We start from the raw sequence: 22,410 nt of genomic DNA on the forward strand, positions 1-22,410 counted from the left end.
TCTTTTACAAGGTCTAACCAGGTGGGTTTGTCTGGATCAAGAATTTATTGGCACCTGTCAGCCAATCAGAAACAAGCATTTTTGGACATTAAAACATTAAAAAAGGCAAGATAAAAAAAATGCAATAAGCTTTATAACATTCAGCATGCATGCTTTCTATGATAGATGGGGAGAGAGATAAGACAAATCAGGCACAGAGAGCAGGATGTGACATGTTTCTGCCCTCAATATTTATTTTCAATGGGGCATTGATATTAACCCAAAAGAGGGGGTAAAGCCAGTGAATAAGAGAGAGGGTGGTGTGTGTGTGTGTGTGTGTGTGTGTGTGTTTGAGAGACAAGCAAGATATATGTGAAAAGACACACACAACAGTGAGAGCGACACGCACAGGAGAGAGATAGGGAAGGAGGAGGGTGCGCTGATCCTCAGTCGGTGTGTGACGGAACAGACGAAGTAGAGACCGGCACATACACAGACACTCTCGCTTACACACACGAACACACTCTCTCTCTCTCTCTCTCTCTCTCTCTCTCTCTCTCTCTCTCTCTCTCTCTCTCTCTCTCTCTCTCTCGCTCTCTCTCTCTCGCGCGCTGCATGGAGCGAGAGGGGGGACTGGAAAGGAAGAATGAGGAAGAAGTCCGCCTTGCTGCGCGCCTCGTCCCAACAAATGCGGGTTTGCTGATGAAGCGCCGCGCCGGTTATCCGATCATACAGGTCGCGCTGCATGGAAACGAGGAGTAGGCAACAGCAGAAAACAACAGCAACAGATAAAAAACTGTCAGTGCATGGGAATCCGGACACCTCTCCCTTTCTTTTTTGCGTCTCGGTCGGTGGATACGCCGCTTTGGCTGGCGTATAAGAGCTCCCTGCGTCTCCATTTCCATTCCCCACTACTGGCTTACCTCTACTAGCCTACCACTACTACCACTCCTCATCTTACTCCTTGTACTGCTAGCTATAGTCCCGCTTTTACTACTGACTGTTTTCTCCGTATTGTGGACTCTCTCTGGATAAAAAGGTAGGGTATTCTGTAGTTTGGTACGTTTTCAGCGGGGAAAATGATATTAATGATATTGATTGCTGGGGGTCTTTGCCTCTATTTCGCCGCATTGTCTGGTGAAAGCAAGTTTTTGCAGGGAGGGAGTTGGAGTGATTGGGATGCAAAAGGGGACAGTGTCGCCTCATGGAGCCCCGATTGGAGACTTGAAAGCACCATGCGTCGGAAGGGTTTGGATGCGATGTGGAGACGATGTTTCCTCGCCTCATCCTCCCGCACCACGCTTTCCACATTGCGCGTCTCCACCTCTGTGATTCGGAGATTTATAGAGAAGGGACACAAATGCCAGGGTGCGGTGGAAGGTGTTAATTTGATTTTCATTAAAATGAGCAACCGGTTTAGGATCCGGAGTCTTCTTCCCTTCGCTTCAGGGGCTGTTTTTTTCTTCTTTTTGCCCTTCACCCCCACCCTCTTTCCCTGTTCTCCTTTCCCTTTCTCGCATATTTAAGTCCGACCGCCTGCCTCGCTTATTTCTAGAGGAATAATAATTACGGATGCAGGGCACGTTCAGATATCCACGCTTGCACCCTTTTATAGGCTTTCAATGTGGAAGTTGGGTGAGAAACTTGCGCAGTCTAGGCTAAATGTGCCCATAGAGATAGTAATCCTTACAGAGGACGAATGATACATTCGCTTAAAAGCGCATTGAGGGCCACATTTGCGCAGTTCTGGACGTTCCCAATCCTTTGCGCCAAATAGTGCAGAGCTGTTGGGGCTGATGGAGTGCCTTTGCACATCAGTGCAGAGCAGGTTGGGGAGAAATCTGAGCCCGGACCCTGAAGTTGAGTTTGAATGGGTTTAATTCAGCATTGTTTCTGAAGTAGAACTGCATCAGTTGGCTTTCCAGTCTTAAATCAGAGGACAAAGGGTTATTTTACTTTCTGCCTGCTGTGTTGTAAAAGGGAAATGAAAGTGTAGCAAATCTTCACACATCAGTTAACTGTTCCTATAAACCTGGCACATATAATATTAGAAGAGGCAGCAGACAGTCGCTTTCATTCTCCTGATGTGACACTACAAACGCTTCGTCTTGTGAGGAGTGCTTGGCACATCAGGCAGGTACCATCAAGGCTTTCCAAGCAATCTTTTTCCAGCTGACTTCAGTCGCCTTTATAGGCAGAACACAGAGGAACTACTCATCCACTGTGGATGGTATGAAATATTTATTTACGACAATGAAAAACTGAAACGCAGCCAGAGGTCTTTACGGCCGTATTTACCATCCAGCAATGGTGCAGTTGGTTATTGCTGGACTATAACATATTGTGGTGATGCAGTGGTAAGGCACCATTTTAGGCATCCCAATAAAACAGGTTCAGATTAACATAAGTGATGTATTTTCCAATACAAACCAACCTTCTGTTCCATATGTGACGCAAGATTCAGGCCGTATTTCAGGGGGTCTGGGATCGATCAATGATTAGGCCTGGTTGAGGAGAGACTATAACACACACACACACACACACACACACACACACACACACACACACACACACACACAGTGTAACAACTGCTGGGTCACAGGACACCACAGTGTGGTAGTATACAGTAGTTGTAGCAATATGCTACAAAAACTCCAATTACAGATTTATTTTTAAATTTTTTTTACGTTTTCATCACAACATCAAGATTGTTGCAAGGCCTATATAGTTAAATTTAGCCTTTTTCTGCCTGGGTTGTTATGGGGTTATGTTAAAAGCTTTAGTTTTAATATAAGTACATTGTGATTGAAAAATAGCATTTAATTTGCAGAGTAAGACGGAACATTTCACTATTCATAGTCATCACAAGCTAAAACTTAACAAATATCCCCCCAAAAAGGTGTTTTAAATGTAGGTTACCTATCCATGAATACTTGTATTTTTCAAGAACCCAACCAGTTTAAACAGATTTTATGTTTTCACACACCAGGAGGTTGTTCTGCTGCTTTCTAGGAAAAGGACCCTGTTCTCTAGTTTACAGTAAACAGGGTTCTTTGGCAAGAACAGGTCAGGTAATGCTTCTGCTTTTATAAAGTGAAGTGAAAAATTGGGACACAATGCAAAAGAGCTGCTGATGTTGCTGCGGATCAGTCACGTCCTTAAACTTCATGCAGCTTTTTTACTACAGTTTTAACCAGGTTTTTTTAATTATTACATTTTTTTTTTCAAATACATTTTGTACCTGTTTTTCCATATTCAAAAGAAATACAGATAGGCTACATTCCTACAATTTGTTAAAGTAAAAACTGTAATGAGCCGTAAGTATAATGTATGTATAGTGAAGGCAGATATTGCTTTTGATACTGTGACCTTCATCATATATTTAAATGGCTAATAACCTAACAGTTTTGCACCAGTGTCAAACCCTGAGGAAAAGTTTATCTATTAGAAATCAATATGCAGATTTATTGGTTCTTTGCTAACTTACTATCCAGTTTAGGCCACTTGTAGTTATGCTGATTGGTTGATATGTCAATTGCAAGTCCTTAGGTTAATATGTGGCAGTGTACTGCGGCATTACAATGCGTGACAACTGTTGTCAGGTTCAGTACAGATGTATAACAGATAATTTAACTTGCAATATACATCTTTTACATCGTTAGCATGGATGTGTATTATTAGGAAGCAAACCAGTTACCCTGTCAGATTGACACGATCAGCTCTGTTAAACGTATCACTCGTATCACAGTAACGCAAATAAATCATTGTCATGTTAATCTCAGTAAAAGCATTGCAAACAAATCAGCCCGTCACAGGGAAGATTGGCCGCCTTTATTGGCCAGTACACTGTATTTGATGCTGTACACTATACTGGGATAAGATTTGGTGGCAGAAATGTAAGACCATTATAGCACAAAACCTGGAGGGTTCTGTTCTAATAGGTTACTGTAACAAAGCAAAAGTTCAATCTGTAAGTGTCAAGTTTTTATATCTTGATAAATAGAGCCAGTGGTAACTTTGCCTCCATGATAGCAAGGAACCGTTTTTATAGGAAATATGGGGCTAATTCTGGAAACCAGCAGCAGTAGAGTAATATATTTTGGATGAGGCAGAGGCTACCAGTTGTCTCCACCATGGCTCAAATATTTCTGTTGTGTCCTTGCGGTCCAACATGACATCATGTGCAGTCAGTGGTTGTACAGAGTAGGCACAACCCTAAACAACTACAGCAATGTGCTCAGTGATAAAATATAGATGAATCCAAACAACGTTACATGTGACGCATAGAGTTGTGTAGCACAGTGTGATGAAAAGCATGAATACAGACTAGTCAAGTCAAATTTACAGTATTTAGCATTAAATAAATAAATAAAATGCCTCAGAGTCCCTCTCTCTTTAGACCCAAAACGCTGATGTTTGTTGTTTGCTGATAGATTTAAAAAAAGATGCAAGCTGTAAAGACAATACGACATATCATCGTATACTTGATATGGCAAACATGTCATACCAACCATTTAACTAGCATCATGTTGAAGAGAGTGCAACATTAGCATTCCTTTGGACTCATGTTTCTGTCCATCCAACAAATGTACAATATTCTGTCTTCTTGCTCTGTTTTGGTCTCCATCAACTCCGGATGGAAACAACTGGACCTTAAACTGCTAAATGCTCCACTTTGTTAGCTAGTCACTAACTTTTTCTGTCAGTAGTTTGGTGTATATAGTGGGTGTATCAGAACTTTTTATTTCGCTGAAAACGCTGCTTCCTGTTGCTGAATACAGGGTTGATGACAGCAGTGAGAGTATACCAAAATGGTTAAGTTGCGGGTTATAAAGCCAAAACAATGAGATGAAAGACCCTAAAATGCTCTGTAGAGCTGAAGTAGTAATAATTATGTGTGGGTTTGTCATATTTCACATACTAATTTGACCCATTTTTGATTAGTACAGCTTTAAGTGTAGCTATGTTGTCAAGGTTTTTTATATGTGTAAAAAAAAAAAAATTGAGACCATGAGCAAGAAGGCAGGGAAAAACATGAAGTGTTTATGAGGCTGTGACAGTTTGCCACTGGCATGTAACGTTGTTCAATGCTGAAAAAAAAATCCATTTATACTGATTATACCCATCCCTAGAAGGAGGATTTAAATGTTTGAGGATGATTGCTTGCCTCTGCCGAGTTCTTGTCCCATGAATGAATGGAGCACTGGAGATAAGGGGAGTGATTTGTTTGACTTTTAAGTTTTTTAATGATTTTTTCCCCCCATTCCTGTTCGTTTCCCATATCTCATGATCACTTTCCCGCGTGTTCACGTCCCTTGTCACACCCCAAATAGACAGACATGCAGATAATGTTGATCGATAGACAGACAGTAAGAAATAGCCCTGTGTATTACAGTGCCAGTCTGATCATTTCCTCCACTCCAAGTGTAATAATATGACAAGGCATCTTAGCTCGAGGATTGGCGGCAAGGCAGATCCAGGCTAAAAGAGCTCAACATCACTGCAATGATGGTAAACACAGACCATTAATCTTCAGTTGTTTGCAGGGGCTAGTGTGTATGTGTGTGTGTGTGTGTGTGTGTGTGTGTGTGTGTGTGTGTGTACATACATATTTGGTCCTGCTTTCACACACACACATTTCAGTGGACTAACCCTTTTTATTTTATTAAGGGAAGGTGACCTCTCTCTTTCCTATCTTGTACTCCCTTTTTCTTTCCATCTGTCTATGTCTCTTTCTCTCACTCTCTTTTTTTTTATAGACGTTTCACTGTTTCCTATATTACATCCCTCTCCTTCACTCTCTCTCTTTACATCCCTCGATCTCTTCTTTCTATTTACTTTTCCATGTTTCTTTGTCACTGTTTTACATTTGTTATCATCGCCTCTTGCCCAGAAGGAAATGCATCTCGGACAAGGTTGAGCGTTTCTTTGTATTCTCCTGCACAGATTTATTTTTGTTGGCCTGATCAATGGTCAGCATCTACCTGTCTAGTGACTGTAGTTTCCCTTCACAATTCAGTCTCTGATGAACATTAGTGGTTTATGCAGACGGTGGTCTTATGCACGCTCATCAGCGCTATCTTGGCCCCTTTGGGTGCTGCCTTCAGAGGCTCCAGAGGAATTACATTATTGGGACAGAGAGGAAACAGCTTGCCTCACTGCAGCACATGGCTTTGGTTTTCCTAACTTTATGTATTGTGCTTTTGTTTTTGCCTCTGGGGAGGAGGATTCAGTCGTCCAGTGTGTGTGTGTGTGTGTGTGTGTGTGTGTGTGTGTGTGTGTGTGTGTGTGTGTTCTGAAACTGGGTTGGCTTATCTAATGTTGTGTTCCTCCTGAAATAAAGCCAAGTTTTTGAGGTCATAACACTAGGGGAAATCATGGCGGGATATTCGGAAACCTGATAGTTCAATTACAAAATCCAAAATAGCAGCCACTGTTCAGCAACTAAGCCTCTTTAGTGTTAACAGTAGACATGTAAACATACACCCTTGAGTTTGGTGTTGATACCAGCCAGGGCATCAATATTTCCTTTACCAAAAGCCGGTAATGATTCTTGTGCAGAGAGAGAACTGCAGTCAGTAATTCCCACAGGATATATTTCGCAATCGTACAGCAAATCGGAACTATAAACAGAACAGGTAATGATCTCAAGTCATCTGAAATGTTATCTTTTGGTAACGTGTAAAGCAATCAGGAGGACTGTGTAAGCAAGGTTTATTAACCCTTGTGTGGTGTTTGGGTCTGTGGGACCCATTTTCAATGTTTGCTAAAAGAAGAATTATGCTATTTATTATTTATTCTAACTCCAACTCATTGGCCTTGGCTCATTTTCTGTGAAGAACATAAAAAATAACTTATTTTCAATGACTGCACATGGTACACCCCCTCTACACATAACTATTACATATGAGGTGTTCGGGTCTACTGGACCCGAGTGTGTTTAAATGTAGGTGCACCTGCTATTCCCACACAAAGTTACAAAATTGTTACATTTCAAGCACTTTCACCTGTTCTGATTAAGTTCTAATAAATAAGCACCAATAATGATAAAAAATGTTTCTATTTTTTTTACCTTTTTTATATTTGAATTTCCTTATTTTCTCACAAAAACGAAAATGATCATATGATCATAAATGTGATCTCACAGGGGTAAATGGCAAATATGAACCATAAATGATGTATATATCATTGGTAATTGAGCTAAAGTAAGCATCTATTAAGTATTTTACATAAATTGTTATGGCTGTATTGATTTAAAAGCCTAATAATGTGGTGGGTCCACCAGACCAGGGAAAATTGGCTGTGTAACAAAAATATGAACACCACACAAGGGTTAAGGACTTTTGTTTGTGAGGATGTCAGTGAGAAGAAGCTAAGCAAGAAACAGAAACTAGAGCATATACCAACATGGTCTCACAGCAGTTTGTGTAATTGTCACGTTATTTTTAATCTATTGATTCGTGTACAACAACACGTTTATCTCGTTTTTTTCGTGGTGGCCAGCACGAAATGGGAACCATCTATTCAGAGGTTGGGTTTAGGAAAAAAACAATGGGGAAAGGACGCCTCACACGCCGGGAGACGGCCGCGGGGGACGCGCAACGATAACGGGACGGTTGTGATTAGGAAGACAACAGGGAAAGGACGCCTCACATGCCGGGAGGGGGCTGCTGGGGACGCGCGACAATAACGGGACAGTTGTGATTAGGAAGACAACGGGGAAACAAAACGCGGTCTCCCGGGTGAAAGCCCTGTATTGTTTGACCCATCCACCACCCCGACCAACGTCCCTAGGCGGATTTTCGGCTTTTCATACTCCCTACCATATTTGTGCTGTGAACACAAAATAACCTTCCCATTGAAATACATTACTTTACATTTTCGTGCTGGCCTACCACGAAAAAAAACGAGAAAAACGTCCCCGTGAACACGAATCAATAGATTAAATAACGTGACCATTTCACGAACTGCCGTTGCATATACATTGTGTTTCATATTACAGTAGGTACTGTGCTGACCAACAAGTCCTCCAAACCATATGACGATATATAGGTTATTTATTCCTACCCTCTAATATGACCCACAGGAGCGTTTTGCCTCCTCATATCTAAACCAGAGAAGGTAATGGTCGCGGTTTTGAACGTAACAGTCGCAGTTTTAAACACGTCGTTAACGTTATATAACGGTCCCAGTTTTGGTTACACACATGACGCTGAACATGACATTTACTTTTATTTTTAAACGGGACACAAACCCCGGTCTCCTGGGTAAAAGTCTTGTGTCTTTTGTCGTGTGTTTGTCCCCTACCTGCCTCCCTACGCGTAACGGTCTTATTCATTGTCACATTACTTTCTGCTTTTCTCCCATCATAATTACTACGGCCAATAGAGGGCGGCGCCACTATAAACGTTAATATGAGTCGTAATTACTGTTTGAACAAACGAACCATTGGAGCATTTTTCGGAGTAGGACACTCTCGTGCTGACATATACAACCCAGTGCTTTATACTAAAACATGCTTAGTGTTGATTACCTTTTAACTAGGGCTGTCAATCGATTAAAAAAATTAATCTAATTAATTACAGACTCTGTGATTAATTAATCGAAATTAATCGCATACATAATTAACGGTGCCTGAACCGATACTTTTTAGTAGTAAAAAGTAAGTAAAAAAAGAAAAGAAAACAAAGGGTACTAAACAACAGTTGGTGACATTAAAGAACGGCTTGTTTATTGCTAAGGCCATATGGTCAAAATTAAATGATTTAATAATAATGTATAACAATAACAATAACTTATTTCACTAGTAAATTGCTGTTGAACGACAAAAACAACCACCAAGGACATTTACAATAACTTCAAATGCACCACGAAGCTGTAGTTTACCAGTTTCATTGAACGCACCGTCTGTGTTGTTTTTCTGACGGCAGCTCGGCAGCTGCAGATTGTTACATCCCGCTGTTGAGTCACAGTCCTCTACAGTAAAACACAGTCAAACTTTACACCGTTTAGAGTTAGCTGTCAACATTGTAACCGTGTTTAATCCAGCTACTAGCTAGCGGTAGGCTAACGTTAGCTTCTGTCGAGTATAGTGTTAACTAGCTAGCGGTAGGCTAACGTTAGCTGCTGTCGAGTATAGTGTTAACTAGCTAGCGGTAGGCTAACGTTAGCTGCTGTAGAGTATAGTGTTAACTAGCTAGCGGTAGGCTAACGTTAGCTGCTGTCGAGTATAGTGTTAACTAGCTAGCGGTAGGCTAACGTTAGCTGCTGTCGAGTATAGTGTTAACTAGCGTCACATGCAGCAGTGTTTGTGTTGCCTGTATCGTCTTCAAAGCACCAGAGAGAAGCGCAGACATATCAGTGGCACCAGATTTCGGTAGCCAGGGTTGGCAGGAAGAAAGGAAGAAGAAGTAAATGTTCCAGTTAATGATCCAGGCAGCATATTCTCGTCTCCCTCCTTCATTTTACAGTAGAATGGTGGCTAGAACAGCTCCGGGTCAAACGTCAATCTGCGTTAATCTGCGTTATATTTTTTAACGCGTTATTTTTCTCAGATTAATTAATCGAAATGAACGTTATTTTGACAGCCCTACTTTTAACCATTCACTGTATGGTAACACATGCTGGGTAACTAGGCCTACAGCTGAAAATTAGCTGTCTGGCTAACACTGGCACATTCACAGAAATGTTGATTAACGTGCATTGTCCTAATCAAATGAATAAATCTTATTATCGCAAGAGCCAGGAGATGCAAATACCTCCAGGTAGGAAAGGCGGAAGTCTTGGTGGATTGCTGGTTCTTACCAAAATACTCAGAAAATGCCCTTTTTCAAGGCACTGCAACCTCAATTTGTTTGTGTGAGGACTGTGGCAGCTCCCATGACATTGTCTTCTCAATTTATTCATTAATTCGCCCATTCATTTTTTTCCCTCCATTTATCCCGTTCAGGGTCACAGGCCCGTCAAAACGACGCCAATAAAATGAATCAACTTTGATTATTGTTTGATTGGATAGTTGCAGAGAAAAGAAGGAGGATAATGAGCGATAAAGGCAAATGCTTCTCCGTAATGTGGTATAAAACATGGTCATCTAGGCATCATTTCACCCCTTGAGAGGGAGATGTTATACCTGCACGGTGCTCAGAGTTCAATATCTTGCACATTAAATAGTAATGTACAATTTTTACTGATTAAACAAACTAGATACCATGTTAATTAGTGAGCTTTAGAGGTGCAGGTAGGCAGATTTATTTTTACCTTTGGACAGAGCCAGGCTACTAGTTTCCAGTCTTTATGCTAAGCTAAGCTAACCACCTTGTGGATGTAGCTTCATATTTAATGGACAGATATGATCATCTAACTCTCAGCAAAAACACAAATAAGTCTATATCCCAAAAGTTTGAACTATCCCTTCAAGATGTATCTTTAAAGTTTTTTTTTGCATGAAATATCTTCATCCATGCAGCTATATTCATTGTAAGCAATGACTTGAGGGTTGCCTCCTGTTGTGAAAAAATATTAGCTGCTGTTTGGAAGAGCTGACACACACAAAGAACTTAAAGTGTGAGGTATAAATTGCCAAATTGTCTATTAGACTCTAACATGGTGCTGTGTAACGTAAACGGCTGTCTCCTTTTAATGTCTATATAAAGACAAACAGGTGTTGACGTCATGAGTCAGGTGGGTTCAAAGCAAGGATGACAGAGGGGTTGTAGAGTCATCTTTACAATTTATCAGGTTATATTTTTACCCTGTTAATGATATAATTGTATCTATTTTTCTACATTTTCATTCATACATTTTTTTGTTTAACTTGTCCTATACTTTAAATGTATTTATTGCTCTAAAGTTTATGTTTTCCTAGATTTTTACGGTCTCCCTTGAGCATCCACTGGTGTAGAGAAGCAACGGAAAACACACTCTATGTATGGTGCGAAGAACTGCTGGCATAGAGAACATGCTCTTTAGCCATCAGCCTGTTAGAAACATGGCATCCTTAAGTGAAAACTAGCAAATCCCAAACCCCACTGAATTATTGATCACTTGGAAAAGCAACACAAAGCCTTGTGTGGCCACACAAAGCCTTGTGTGGCCACACAAGACGGCCGTTGAAGGCAAAGAGCTTCTGGATCACATTAGCCGAGAGGAAAGTGTTTGGTTATGAGCGTACTGAATTGAAGTTTAATTAAGTAGATGTGTAATTTAGTTAGGAATTGATTTTCATAACATTTGAGCAAAAAGATCTTGCACCACAGCTGAGCCCACTTAGCACACACCTACACAGCAGTCAAACTGAACACTTGTCACACGTATTTGGACTTATGCATTACACAGTAACTGATTAATGCCACAAGTAGACGTCAAAATTAGGAGCGGTACACACATACTTTCTACAATATGTGTAATATATTGAATGGACATTCACACATTTACTACATCCCCTGTGGAAATGGATTATGTGTTGTTCACTTAGCTTAGTGTCAGGGCCCTACGGCTCCTGAGCCTCTGTAAGACAAAATGTGATTCATATTGTTCTGTGAATTACAGCTTTTCTATAATAAGTATTGTGGTAGGAGAAAAAAAACAGGAAAGTACTGATGTAACTATTGATGTCAGGTAAATTGTGCTGCATCTGCATGTAAGAGTGTGAACAATTCATTATTGGGAAATGGATGTTGGCATGCAGGAATGTGAAAGAAGCTTGTTTGAGGAGAATTTCTAAGATGATCTTTGTTTTGGGTCTTGGTTCTTGTTATTGATCCCTGATTAAAAGGATTACTACTTGTGTGTGTGCAGCAGTGCTTTCACTAAAAGGTCTACAGAGTGGTAAAAGTTTGTTCCTGGGTAGTCTCGCATTGCCAGACCCTCCTCCACAGCGCTGCGGAGGAAGGTCTGGCTAGTCCACACAACATTCCGGGATGGGAGAAATGCTCTGGTTAATTGGCATTTCTTTAAACCAATCATAATCGTCTTGGGCGGTGCTAAGCGCCGTGTGGAGCCACAGCGCTACAAAATAGCCTCGGGAAGGAACTTTTTTTGGTGGAACATGTGTATGTTCAAAAGTTGTGTTAGTCGTGCAGAAAACTCAGATTGGACAGATAGTCTAGCTAGTTGTCTTGATTTGCCCTGCAGAGATCTGAGGAGCAGTTAACCATAGTCCTCATAAATCGACCGGAGTTTAAAAATACAACACAAAGAACGTGGAAGGTGATGGACATCCGGCCGAAAATTAGGCCGGCACCTGAACAATCCCGGAAATGAAACCTTGTCGAAATTTACTAGTTCCTGGGTAACTGTCTAGTGTACAAATGTGAGGTTGAGTGAAGAGGGGACCGTCATCCCCCCGTGTGTTAGCCAGATATATTTTTCCTTTTCTGCGCTTTGAAAAGAGCTATATAAAGTTTATTGTCATGATTATTATACAGCCTGAATGCATACACTTGCACACCTTCATACAAGGAGCCAAGAGTTTTAATTGCATACAAATGTGAGTACTCTCTGGATGTCCTAGTCTCATAACCATACAAATTCTGGACAGATGGATTATTCTCCCCATGGAAAATAACCCAATAATGTGCAATTACCTTATTATTTGTGGTAACTGCACTGATTACGTGTTTGGCTACAGGGACACGTTTGGATCATTGAAACTGATTCTTGGCTAATTATGTTTCCTCTACATTCAATTTAGCCTCTTTTTACGTTTGTTTGAAAGTAATCACATGGAAACGGAATGACCGATTTTAAGTCTCAGTGTTGGGATTTTGTGGTCTCTCAGAAGGTGGCCTAGTTAAGCCAAGACATCTTCCTCACTGCATTTAAAAGGCTTTTGCTGTTGGTGTATTTTGTAGATAACTAGGCAAACATATGTTTTTTATTTTTTTATTTTTTAGTGATACTGCCAGATTACATGGTGGATGTTTTGAGTTGAAGTTGAATACCAGAACAGTTTATCACAAACTTGACTATTTTGTAGCGATGTAATGATTAGTCGATTGACAAAAAGCTACAATACAAAAAAGATAAATTCATTTGCCACCTTGGTCAGTTATAAAACCCAGTAACAGGGTGTGGACACAATAAAAGCAACACCACACACACACACACACACACATACACACACACACACACACACACACACATACACAGACACACACACACACACAGATGCACAACAGATCTGAAATGATTGCTTGTGAGGCTTATAATGTTACATATCTCTCAAGACTCAAAAGTGCAAGGGATCGATACAAGTTTGTGCTCATTTTAGAGGCAATTGTATTGTATGGGTGTTCACTACTGGTGCATTATTTTTCCAGCAGCTTTTTGTTATCTTACCAGACACTTTTAAAATACAATTTGGAATACACAATGATGGCTGTCTGGCTCCAAAGATTAAGCTAACCTAATTTACAAGCCAGTGTTGTTGACAGAAGTCAACTGGACTGTTATCAGAGAGAGCCACTTCTGGTCGGGCTGCATGAGGAACAGCAGGGTATTATTGCTGCAGGAATGTGGCAGGGTGATTTCAGAAGCTGCTCCTTGGAAATGTATATTGCTGAGCTCAGGAGCTGAAGTTTATCTTTGGTGTGGTTATTTGAGCTTGCTGCCCCTAAACAGCTAAGCAAACATCTTACCTGAAACCTGCTTCTATTTGTGTGGCATTTTGTTTTTAAGGTTCTTCGTGCCTCAAAGTGAGCAACCCCATGGTTTATAAGTCTGCAACGGTGACATTAGCGTGTGTTTATTCAGACAGATGCAGATTTGACCTTTCACTGCTTTAACATTTACTGAAAGTTAAACGAATATATAATCCAAAGTCGTTACCAACACAGCGTCCAAACAAAGTTGTTATATTTTTTTTCTTTTGGAAAAAGAAAAAAAATTGTTATATCTAGGTGTTTGAGATGAAAGTGAGATGAAAGTTGGTTACTTGCTGGAGAACTGAAGTTTGTTTTTACTATCCTTCATGAGATACTAAAATGATTTTATAAAGCCATATCTGCCATTAAACCTGCAACAGGTTAAACCCAAATGCCTGCAATATACTCTGGTTAAATATGTATGTCATACTAACTCTTAGAAATTGCTGCAGTGAAAATTCAAATTAAAGTAGAGAATCGAAACTCCTTTATCCAAACGTGTCACTGTTTTGAACAACATTAATTTGGTCTATGATGGTCTAATTTGAATTATTCTCCTCTCTTCTCTCTAAAGGTTCAACATCCTCATTAATCGTTACCTCACAGTACTGGTTTGGGCGTCAACATGGGTCGCTGGGATCACTCCTCCCTCCTGTCCCCTGCCCTAAGGCTAGCTGTCGTCACCGTTATTCTCCTCCTCGAGTTCCATCCTTCATTGGCTGGCGCTCCCCCTGAGCAGAGCTTGGGTGGCTCCGTTTCGGCGGTATCAACTAATAAAACTGAATGCAGCAAAGCTGAGGCATGCCAAAAGGGCGTGATCCTTCCTATTTGGGAGCCCCAAAACCCGTCATTTGGTGACAAAGTGGCCCGGGCAACAGTTTACTTTGTGGCCCTTATCTACATGTTCCTGGGTGTATCAATCATCGCAGACCGTTTCATGGCATCAATAGAGGTCATCACATCACAGGAAAAGGAGATCACCATCAAGAAACCCAACGGGGAAACTACCACCACCACCGTTCGGATCTGGAACGAGACTGTCTCCAATCTCACCCTCATGGCTCTGGGCTCTTCGGCTCCTGAGATCCTGCTGTCTGTCATAGAAGTCATAGGTCATAAGTTCGAGGCTGGCACATTGGGCCCCTCCACCATTGTGGGCTCTGCGGCGTTCAACATGTTTGTCATCATTGGGCTTTGTGTGTACGTCGTGCCCGACGGCGAGACAAGGAAGGTCAAGCATCTCCGCGTCTTCTTTGTCACGGCCACCTGGAGTATCTTCGCCTATATTTGGCTCTACCTGATCCTGGCTGTGATCTCGCCTGGTATTGTGCAGGTGTGGGAGGGGCTGCTCACGTTCTTCTTCTTCCCCATCTGTGTGTTGTTTGCCTGGGTGGCCGACCGCCGTCTGCTGTTCTACAAGTACGTGTACAAGCGCTACCGCACTGGCAAGCAGCGTGGGATGATCATCGAGACTGAGGGAGACCGTCCACTTCCTTCCAAGGTATGCTCTGAGGAATTACCACTTCTACTTCTACTACCACTGCTACAATTAACACTAATAATTTGTATTATTATGACCCCCCCCATTACTGCTACAGCAGAGCTTCCCGCAGCTGCTGGAATGGTAATAGGATTAATTTTCACAACGCATTATGAAAAGCTTACCACAACACTGATAGACTATCTTTAAAGCATTCCAGTTTATTACAACTTCGGTATTATTTTTTTTGGTTTGGCTATCGTTAATAACATTGTATTCACCAAGTCTATGGCTTAGATCTAGGAATGCAGTATCATCACTAAAATAAGGTTCATGCATACTTTTGCATGTACAATTTTCCTGGGAAATGATTATTATCTTCATTACAGGTTTGTTAACATTCGGTTTCACTTCACACAAGTGGTTAAGATAATGCAACTGAACTGGTTTCTTGTTTACAACTTGCCTAAAAAACTGACCGCTAATTTTTTTATTGCTCAGACTTTGTTTTAGTGATTTTACCATGTTCCCAGATCTCACCAATCACTTTGGGTAGTCCAATGTTTTCAGAAAAAACATAAATGACAGAACAACGTTATAATAAATCTGAATGTACCTTTTAATATTCATTCAAAGCAAAAGACCAACTGAAATGATACTCTTGACATACATTTTTACGCTTTCATACCTGAAAAACATATCACTTAAAACATACGCTACTAGTGTTATCATCCTTATTACTACCAATCATTAGATGTTTGATTTTTACTACTAATTCTGGTGCCAATATCATTTCTAGTACTCATTCATTTCAATTAGGCTAAATCTAACATGGTAAAGTATTTAGATTTTTTAACTTGAAAAGTAGGGATATCCTTTGAACAGTAAATATTTTTGTCGACACGAAAAATCCTACCCTTCCTTATCCCCACCAGAAATCACTTTATGATGGTGATGGTGATGGTGATGGTGATGGTGATGGTGATGATGGCGATAACACTTTAGAAAGCCAGTAGTTTTTTCTGTAATCCTGCTGACAGGCAGAACAAACCGAACCAAAAACATAAGCTCCTTGGCAAAGGGGAATACAACTCCCTTTATTAATGTCTTTTTAAATAACAGTGATGCTGGGAGCTCTCTTTCCCAAAGGCATATCAGTTAGAGAACAGCCGACCAGTAGAAATTAATTAAGCTGTCCTCATCCAAACATGCGGTGGAAAAAACAAAGGAGCAGATAAGGCGCTCTGTGTAGGCGGAATTGAGTTCATGAGTAACGTGTATCTGAAACAATTATCTGTATTACTGAATGGAATTCTGCCAAGGTAAACTCATGCCATAAAGCATATTACTGCAAACACACACGCATACACACACACACACACACACACACACACACACACACACACACACACACACACACACACACACACACACACACACACACACACAGATACTTTTTAAGTACTGCCACTTTTTAATTTCCTGTTTTGATTACCATCTGATGCTTTGTGTTATGTCCTACTGTATGCAGTGCATTGCACATTTCTAATTACATTTTGGTGTAGGGTATATTTATTTACCACTCAGTTAATTTACAGTCACTCAGTGTCTTTTCTTCTATTTCCTTCATTTGTTTGTGCTCCATTAGTACATGAAGAGCACTTTCATCTCAACTTCTGGCTAAAAGAAATCACTGAATCAAAACCAAGTGTCCTTGAGGGGAAATCCTAATAATTCACAAGTTTTAAATTGCCATAGTGCTTAAAGAACTAAAAGACATTTCATCAATACAACTGTACTCAAAGAAAGCAGGCTTTCAATGAATAACAAGCAAGCTACTCTGAGAGAAACAAATGGCATATTGTTAACGTGTCTAATGAAAGCTGATGCTACTATCTGCTTTTACACATACTTGTCTTTAACAAAACAAAGGAATGCACCTGTAACTATGATATGACTTACACTGAAACCACAGAAACTATATATTTTTACCTTTCTTTGCATGGTTGCTGATTGAGCAATCAGCAACCATGCTGATTCCATTCTTGGTACACACCCAGTTCTCAATAAACCTCCATGATATCACCATACATGATTTTGCCTTGCAATTTGACATACTGCTCCAAAGCCTCAAATCAATGTTACTGATTAAATTGCTTTATTTCCCATCATAAGGTGGACATTGAGATGGATGGGAAGATGCTGAACTCTCATGGTGTTGACTTCCTGGATGGTACGCTGGGTTTGGAAATAGATGAGAAGGATCTGGATGAGGAGGAGACCCGGAGAGACATGGCTAAGATCCTGAAGGAGCTCAAGCAGAAACACCCTGACAAGGAGGTGAGTAACAATGTCAAAAGGATCTCACATTAGAGAGCAGAAAAACATTCTGTCCGTGCTGCTCCTGTCGGGGTTGTTTTCCTCAGTGTTGTTTTTTTTTATCACAAATTTATCGAAATTGCAAGATGGACTAGTGCAATATCCAAATCGCAGGGGGGCACAACTGTTTGTTAAAGGCAAAATATGTGTCAAACCATTCTGAATTAAGTATTGTGGTGCTGCAGAGACGTCCCAGCCTTTAAATCGTATCCTACAGACTAAAGAAAAAATCTTTGTTTGATACCGATCCTCGCAAAAATCACACTGCAATCATTTTAATTTCTTTCAATTTCTTTAAAATTGAAAATGAGAATGATGATACAAAAATAATCATTCCCTCCAATATCATATATGATATCGCAATTGCAAAATCAGTCAAACTAATCGCAATTAGATATTTTCCTCATATTGTGCAGCCCTACTATTTGCTTCAATTATCGCAGTGATTCTGGTGATGAATGCAGCTAAGGTCTCATCACAACCTCTTAAATTGATTTGATAATGATACATCCAAAAAAAGAAAATTGCTAAGGAATACTCCAGTTTTGACATTGGCAATGTGTATTCTATCTGCCTTTCTGTTGGTCTGGCTGCCTGTCCCTAGGCATGATAAACATATACAGTCATGTGAAAAAATTAGGACACCCATGCTAAAGTTGACTAAAAAGAGGAATAAAAAAAATCATCTTTTCGAAATTGATCTTAATGCCTTAATTAAAAAAATGAGGAAAAATCCAGTCTTTTAAGGACACCAATTGTCTTTGTGAATGAATAAATGTTCTTCCTTAAAATACAGGCGGCATAAGTAAGTACACCCCTATGTTAAATTCCCATAGAGGCAGGCAGATTTTTATTTTTAAAGGCCAGTTATTTCATGGATCCAGGATACTATGCATCCTGATAAAGTTCCCTTGGCCTTTGGAATTAAAATAGCCCCACATCATCACATACCCTTCACCATACCTAGAGATTGGCATGGGGTACTTTCCATAAAATCATCTCTCAATGCAAGTCAAACCAGCTATTAGGCTAACTGAAATAAAACCATGCCAATGGTATTAGTGTAACTAAAATCACAGACACTGTTGATGGAAATTATCTGACATAACAGTATGACTCATTAGGATCACTGTTCTTTTTACTGATTTTAATGTTGGATTCACCCACTCGACACACCATTAAATCTTGTTAGATGAAACTCTGTGAATCAGCCAGACAAGGTCAATGTTAAAGAAGTTGTCAGAGAAGCCATTCTTTCCCTCAATATAAGATACTACACCTGCCATCTGGGTTCTAGATTTCTGGTGGATTTTAGGTGGAGCAACATTTTAAAACAACTGCCATGTCCACTGATCATGCTTGTGTGCTTACATATTTTATCTTAATAGGTGGAACAACTCATTGAGCTGGCCAACTACCAAGTCCTGAGCCAGCAGCAGAAGAGCCGCGCTTTTTATCGATGCCAGGCCACCCGGCTGATGACAGGTGCTGGCAACATCTTGAAGAAACATGCTGCCGATCAGGCACGAAAGGCCGTCAGCATGCAGGAAGTTCGCGCTGATGCTGGTGATAACGACCCCATCTCTAAGATCTTTTTTGAGCCCTGTTCTTACCAGTGCCTTGAGAACTGCGGCACAGTGGCGGTGAACGTGATGCGACGTGGTGGCGATTTGGGCAAAACCATTTCTGTGGACTACAGAACAGAAGACGGCACCGCCAATGCTGGCTCGGACTACGAGTTCACAGAGGGCGTGGTGATCTTCAAGGCTGGTGAGACAATGAAGGAGATCCGTGTGGGTATCATTGACGATGACATCTTTGAAGAGGATGAAAACTTCCTGATTCACCTTTCCAATGTCAAGGTGTTGACATCAGAAGGCGAGGAGCCCGAGGAAGGCGAGTCAGCTAATCATGTGGACTCAATAGCGTGTCTTGGCCTACCCGCCACAGCGACTGTTACCATCTTTGATGACGACCACGCCGGCATCTTTACGTTTGAGGAGCCTGTATTCCATGTGAGCGAGAGTGTTGGCACCATGGAGGTGAAGGTGCTGAGAACATCGGGGGCTCGTGGCGTGGTCATGTTGCCATTCAAGACAGTGGAGGGAACAGCACGAGGTGGCGGAGAGGACTTCGAAGATGTTCACGGCATCCTGGAATTTCAGAATGACGAGATCTTGTGAGTAACTTTGATCAATCCACCTTTAAATTTGAATAGTAAATGTTTTTTTCAAATTTTATTCATGCATGATATTTATCAGCTTCACTATCATTATCTGTTTTCCTTGATTATTTCCCATGCTCTGTATCAGTGTGATGTTGCAAATGTTACTGCTGATTATGTGAGAAAGCGAGGGTGTGAGTGTGATGTGGTGGTCATGATGAGCGGCGAGGACAACTGCTCATTGGGGACAAAATCAACAATTCCCCACCCCTTTTTAACTTCTCTCTACTTTGACACTCTCTTCTTTTATCTTCATCAGTCTATTAATTCATCTTTGCTTTGGAATATGTTTTGCTGCCGTTTTAGTCCTCTGTGGGTTTTTATTGATTTCTACACACTGTACTGCTGTATAGTCAGCACAGTAGGGTTAGCTTGTAAATTGAGGAGCTAAGAAGTTGGGAAACTGGGTTATTTGTTGGAAAGTTGATGGTTTGAATGTTAAGTAAATGGAATGTCAGGACATGGAAATTGAATAAGAAGTGTTGAAGTTTCCATCAGCAAGGCACTTAAGGGAAACCCTACATGAGCTGGTTGCCGGATCAGTACATGAATTAAACAAGTAGCAGGGAATCAGGGCAATGCTTAGAAGGAGCATCTATCTAGTCAACTTAATTGGATACACAAAGGCTTTTAAAAAAATGTCAGTTGCCCTTTTAGGTGGCTTTATACTGTGTGAGAACATCCCAGAGCAACCACTCAGGCACTCATACAGCCAGCTAGCGGCTTATTTTGTTGTTTTGTTCTGTGTAAAAAGAACTTGAGACTCCATTTAAAGATCCCTGCTGTGGTGAAATGCCATAGCCACAGTTCAAAGCTCTTCTTAGCCAGACACAGAGGCCTTATTATATGCTGGTGACTCACGGTGAGGTCCATGATTGCTATTTGACCATGTTTCAGGAGGTCTTTTACAACAGTGGTGATTTTGCTCACAGCCAGCGACTTTGGCCTGAGACAAAACCTAATTTCAAAGTGTGTGTGTGTGTGTGTGTGTGTGTGTGTGTGTGTGTGTGTGTGTGTGTCTTTTCTGGACAGTAACTGGTAATATGAGACTCAAATGTTGACTCATTAGTTGACTCAATACTGTTGTAGTAATTAGAATGCGTTCTTGTATGTTAAAATGTCTTAACTGTGTCATGAATGTTACACACAGGCTGTTATTGCATTTCTATATGGATCAGTGCACATTTACTTATACAGTAGGTTCATGTTGTCAATATATTGCTGTGGTTCATAGCAATGCACACATTTAACACGTATACTCTCCATATGGCGACATTCTCACAATGAGAGGTGAAGTTGCTTTTTTTCACAAAACACTCAACTGGTGCCAAATGATTGTTTTCTATTACTCTTTCTCTTAAACAGCAGGGTGGGCGTGTTCACAATGTCACCACAAATTACTGTTTGCAGTAAAGCCTTCTCGTGGTGGCCTAGTCCTGTTGGGCTTGTAACTTTAGCAAGAGTACAATAAACTTCACAGCTTCCAGCAGTTGGCCTTCTTTATTGTTTGGGCCACTTGCTAGTTTATGGGAGTTGTCAGCAGGCTTGAAGAATGCCTTGGACCAATTGGACCTATTTATTATCACAGAAGATTGGCTAAATGAATATCTTTGGAAAAGACGTTTCTGTGTCTTCTTGGAAAGCTTGTGGTTGGGAACTCATGCTGCTGTGGACCTGTAAAGCTGATTAAGATATTGGATGTGGGACTATAGAAATAAATTCACTAGGTTTAGATATGCAGTGGGGAGGAAATGTAGAGCTCTGTCTGTTTTTAGCTGGCAGGCATCAGTTGTTAGTTGCAGAAGTTTGCCTTGGAAACCAAAAGTTAGCTTACAGTGCTTGTTTGGAAATGTCCTGATTGTGTGTGAGGAAGGAGGTTTGTAATGAGTAATGAGTGTGCTGTCATGATGAATGAATGGCAAAGATGCTCTCTTAGTAACAGTAGTCTAGAACTTTCTCTATCTGTCTCCCTTTCTTCTGTTTTTGGTCAGATTTGAAGCAGATGTCTGCAAGGCTGGCTTTTCAGCCTGTGGCATAGTTTCCATAGCTTACAGCTCTTACAGCCAGGAGTAAGTGGGTTTTAATAACAGTCCAAATCAAATGATGGACTGTCCTTCCTGCTATCGTGGTTACTGTGTGTGTATTCTCTTGTGTACATGTGGTTGTTTCCTAGCGGAAAGACCCAGAGGTGAAGCAGAAACTAGTGCCTGAAGCATTTTGACCACATCTACATGTAGGGATGTACCAAAAATCTAGTAGTCGATACCGATACCACCAAAAGTACACGACACTCAATACCAAAGTCGATTCCACGGTGTGTAAAAAAAGAAACAAAAAAAGAATAATACTTACACATTAATTCAATTTATTTAAACATTTGAACATTATAAAAAAACACAATAGTGGCAACTACAGTGTCAATTTTGTTTTTTTGTTTGTTACTGTTTTGGTGTGGAGTTGTTTGAGTAGAGGGGGCGAGCATGATTTACATGTAATCTGGAGAAAATGTCTTCTGGACCCATGGCCCGCTGCTCTGATGCCTGGCATCACTACACAGCCAGCGTACGGGAACTCCCAGACAGCAAGCATGTTTAGTTATGTCTGTTTCTCTCTACCGTTGTGGTTTTTCACATAGAACCGGGCTGGTTAAAGTGAACTTAACTGACGTTATAGAGGTCCCCAAAAAACAAGCACTAAAGTTAGCT

The 22,410-nt window shown here is 40.7% G+C and overlaps 1 protein-coding gene across 2 annotated transcripts in view; it reads left to right on the top strand.

Annotated features, from left to right (window-relative positions):
* The first annotated feature begins 441 nt into the window (after nt 1–441).
* slc8a1b (solute carrier family 8 member 1b) overlaps nt 442–22,410 on the top strand; it is a 141,706-nt gene continuing 119,737 nt past the window's right edge. Inside the window, exons 1-4 of one of the 2 annotated variants that reach the window (XM_031315980.2) lie at nt 442–1,018; nt 14,197–15,123; nt 17,278–17,442; nt 18,870–19,660. In XM_031315980.2, the coding sequence (XP_031171840.1) occupies nt 14,248–15,123; nt 17,278–17,442; nt 18,870–19,660 (1,832 nt within the window). In that variant the 5' untranslated portion in view covers nt 442–1,018; nt 14,197–14,247. The remainder of the gene's footprint in view (nt 1,019–14,196; nt 15,124–17,277; nt 17,443–18,869; nt 19,661–22,410) is intronic. The other variant, XM_031315981.2, reaches the window with a different exon arrangement.

This window comes from Sander lucioperca, chromosome 15 (genome assembly GCF_008315115.2).
Source record: "Sander lucioperca isolate FBNREF2018 chromosome 15, SLUC_FBN_1.2, whole genome shotgun sequence".
Taxonomy (NCBI): domain Eukaryota; kingdom Metazoa; phylum Chordata; class Actinopteri; order Perciformes; family Percidae; genus Sander; species Sander lucioperca.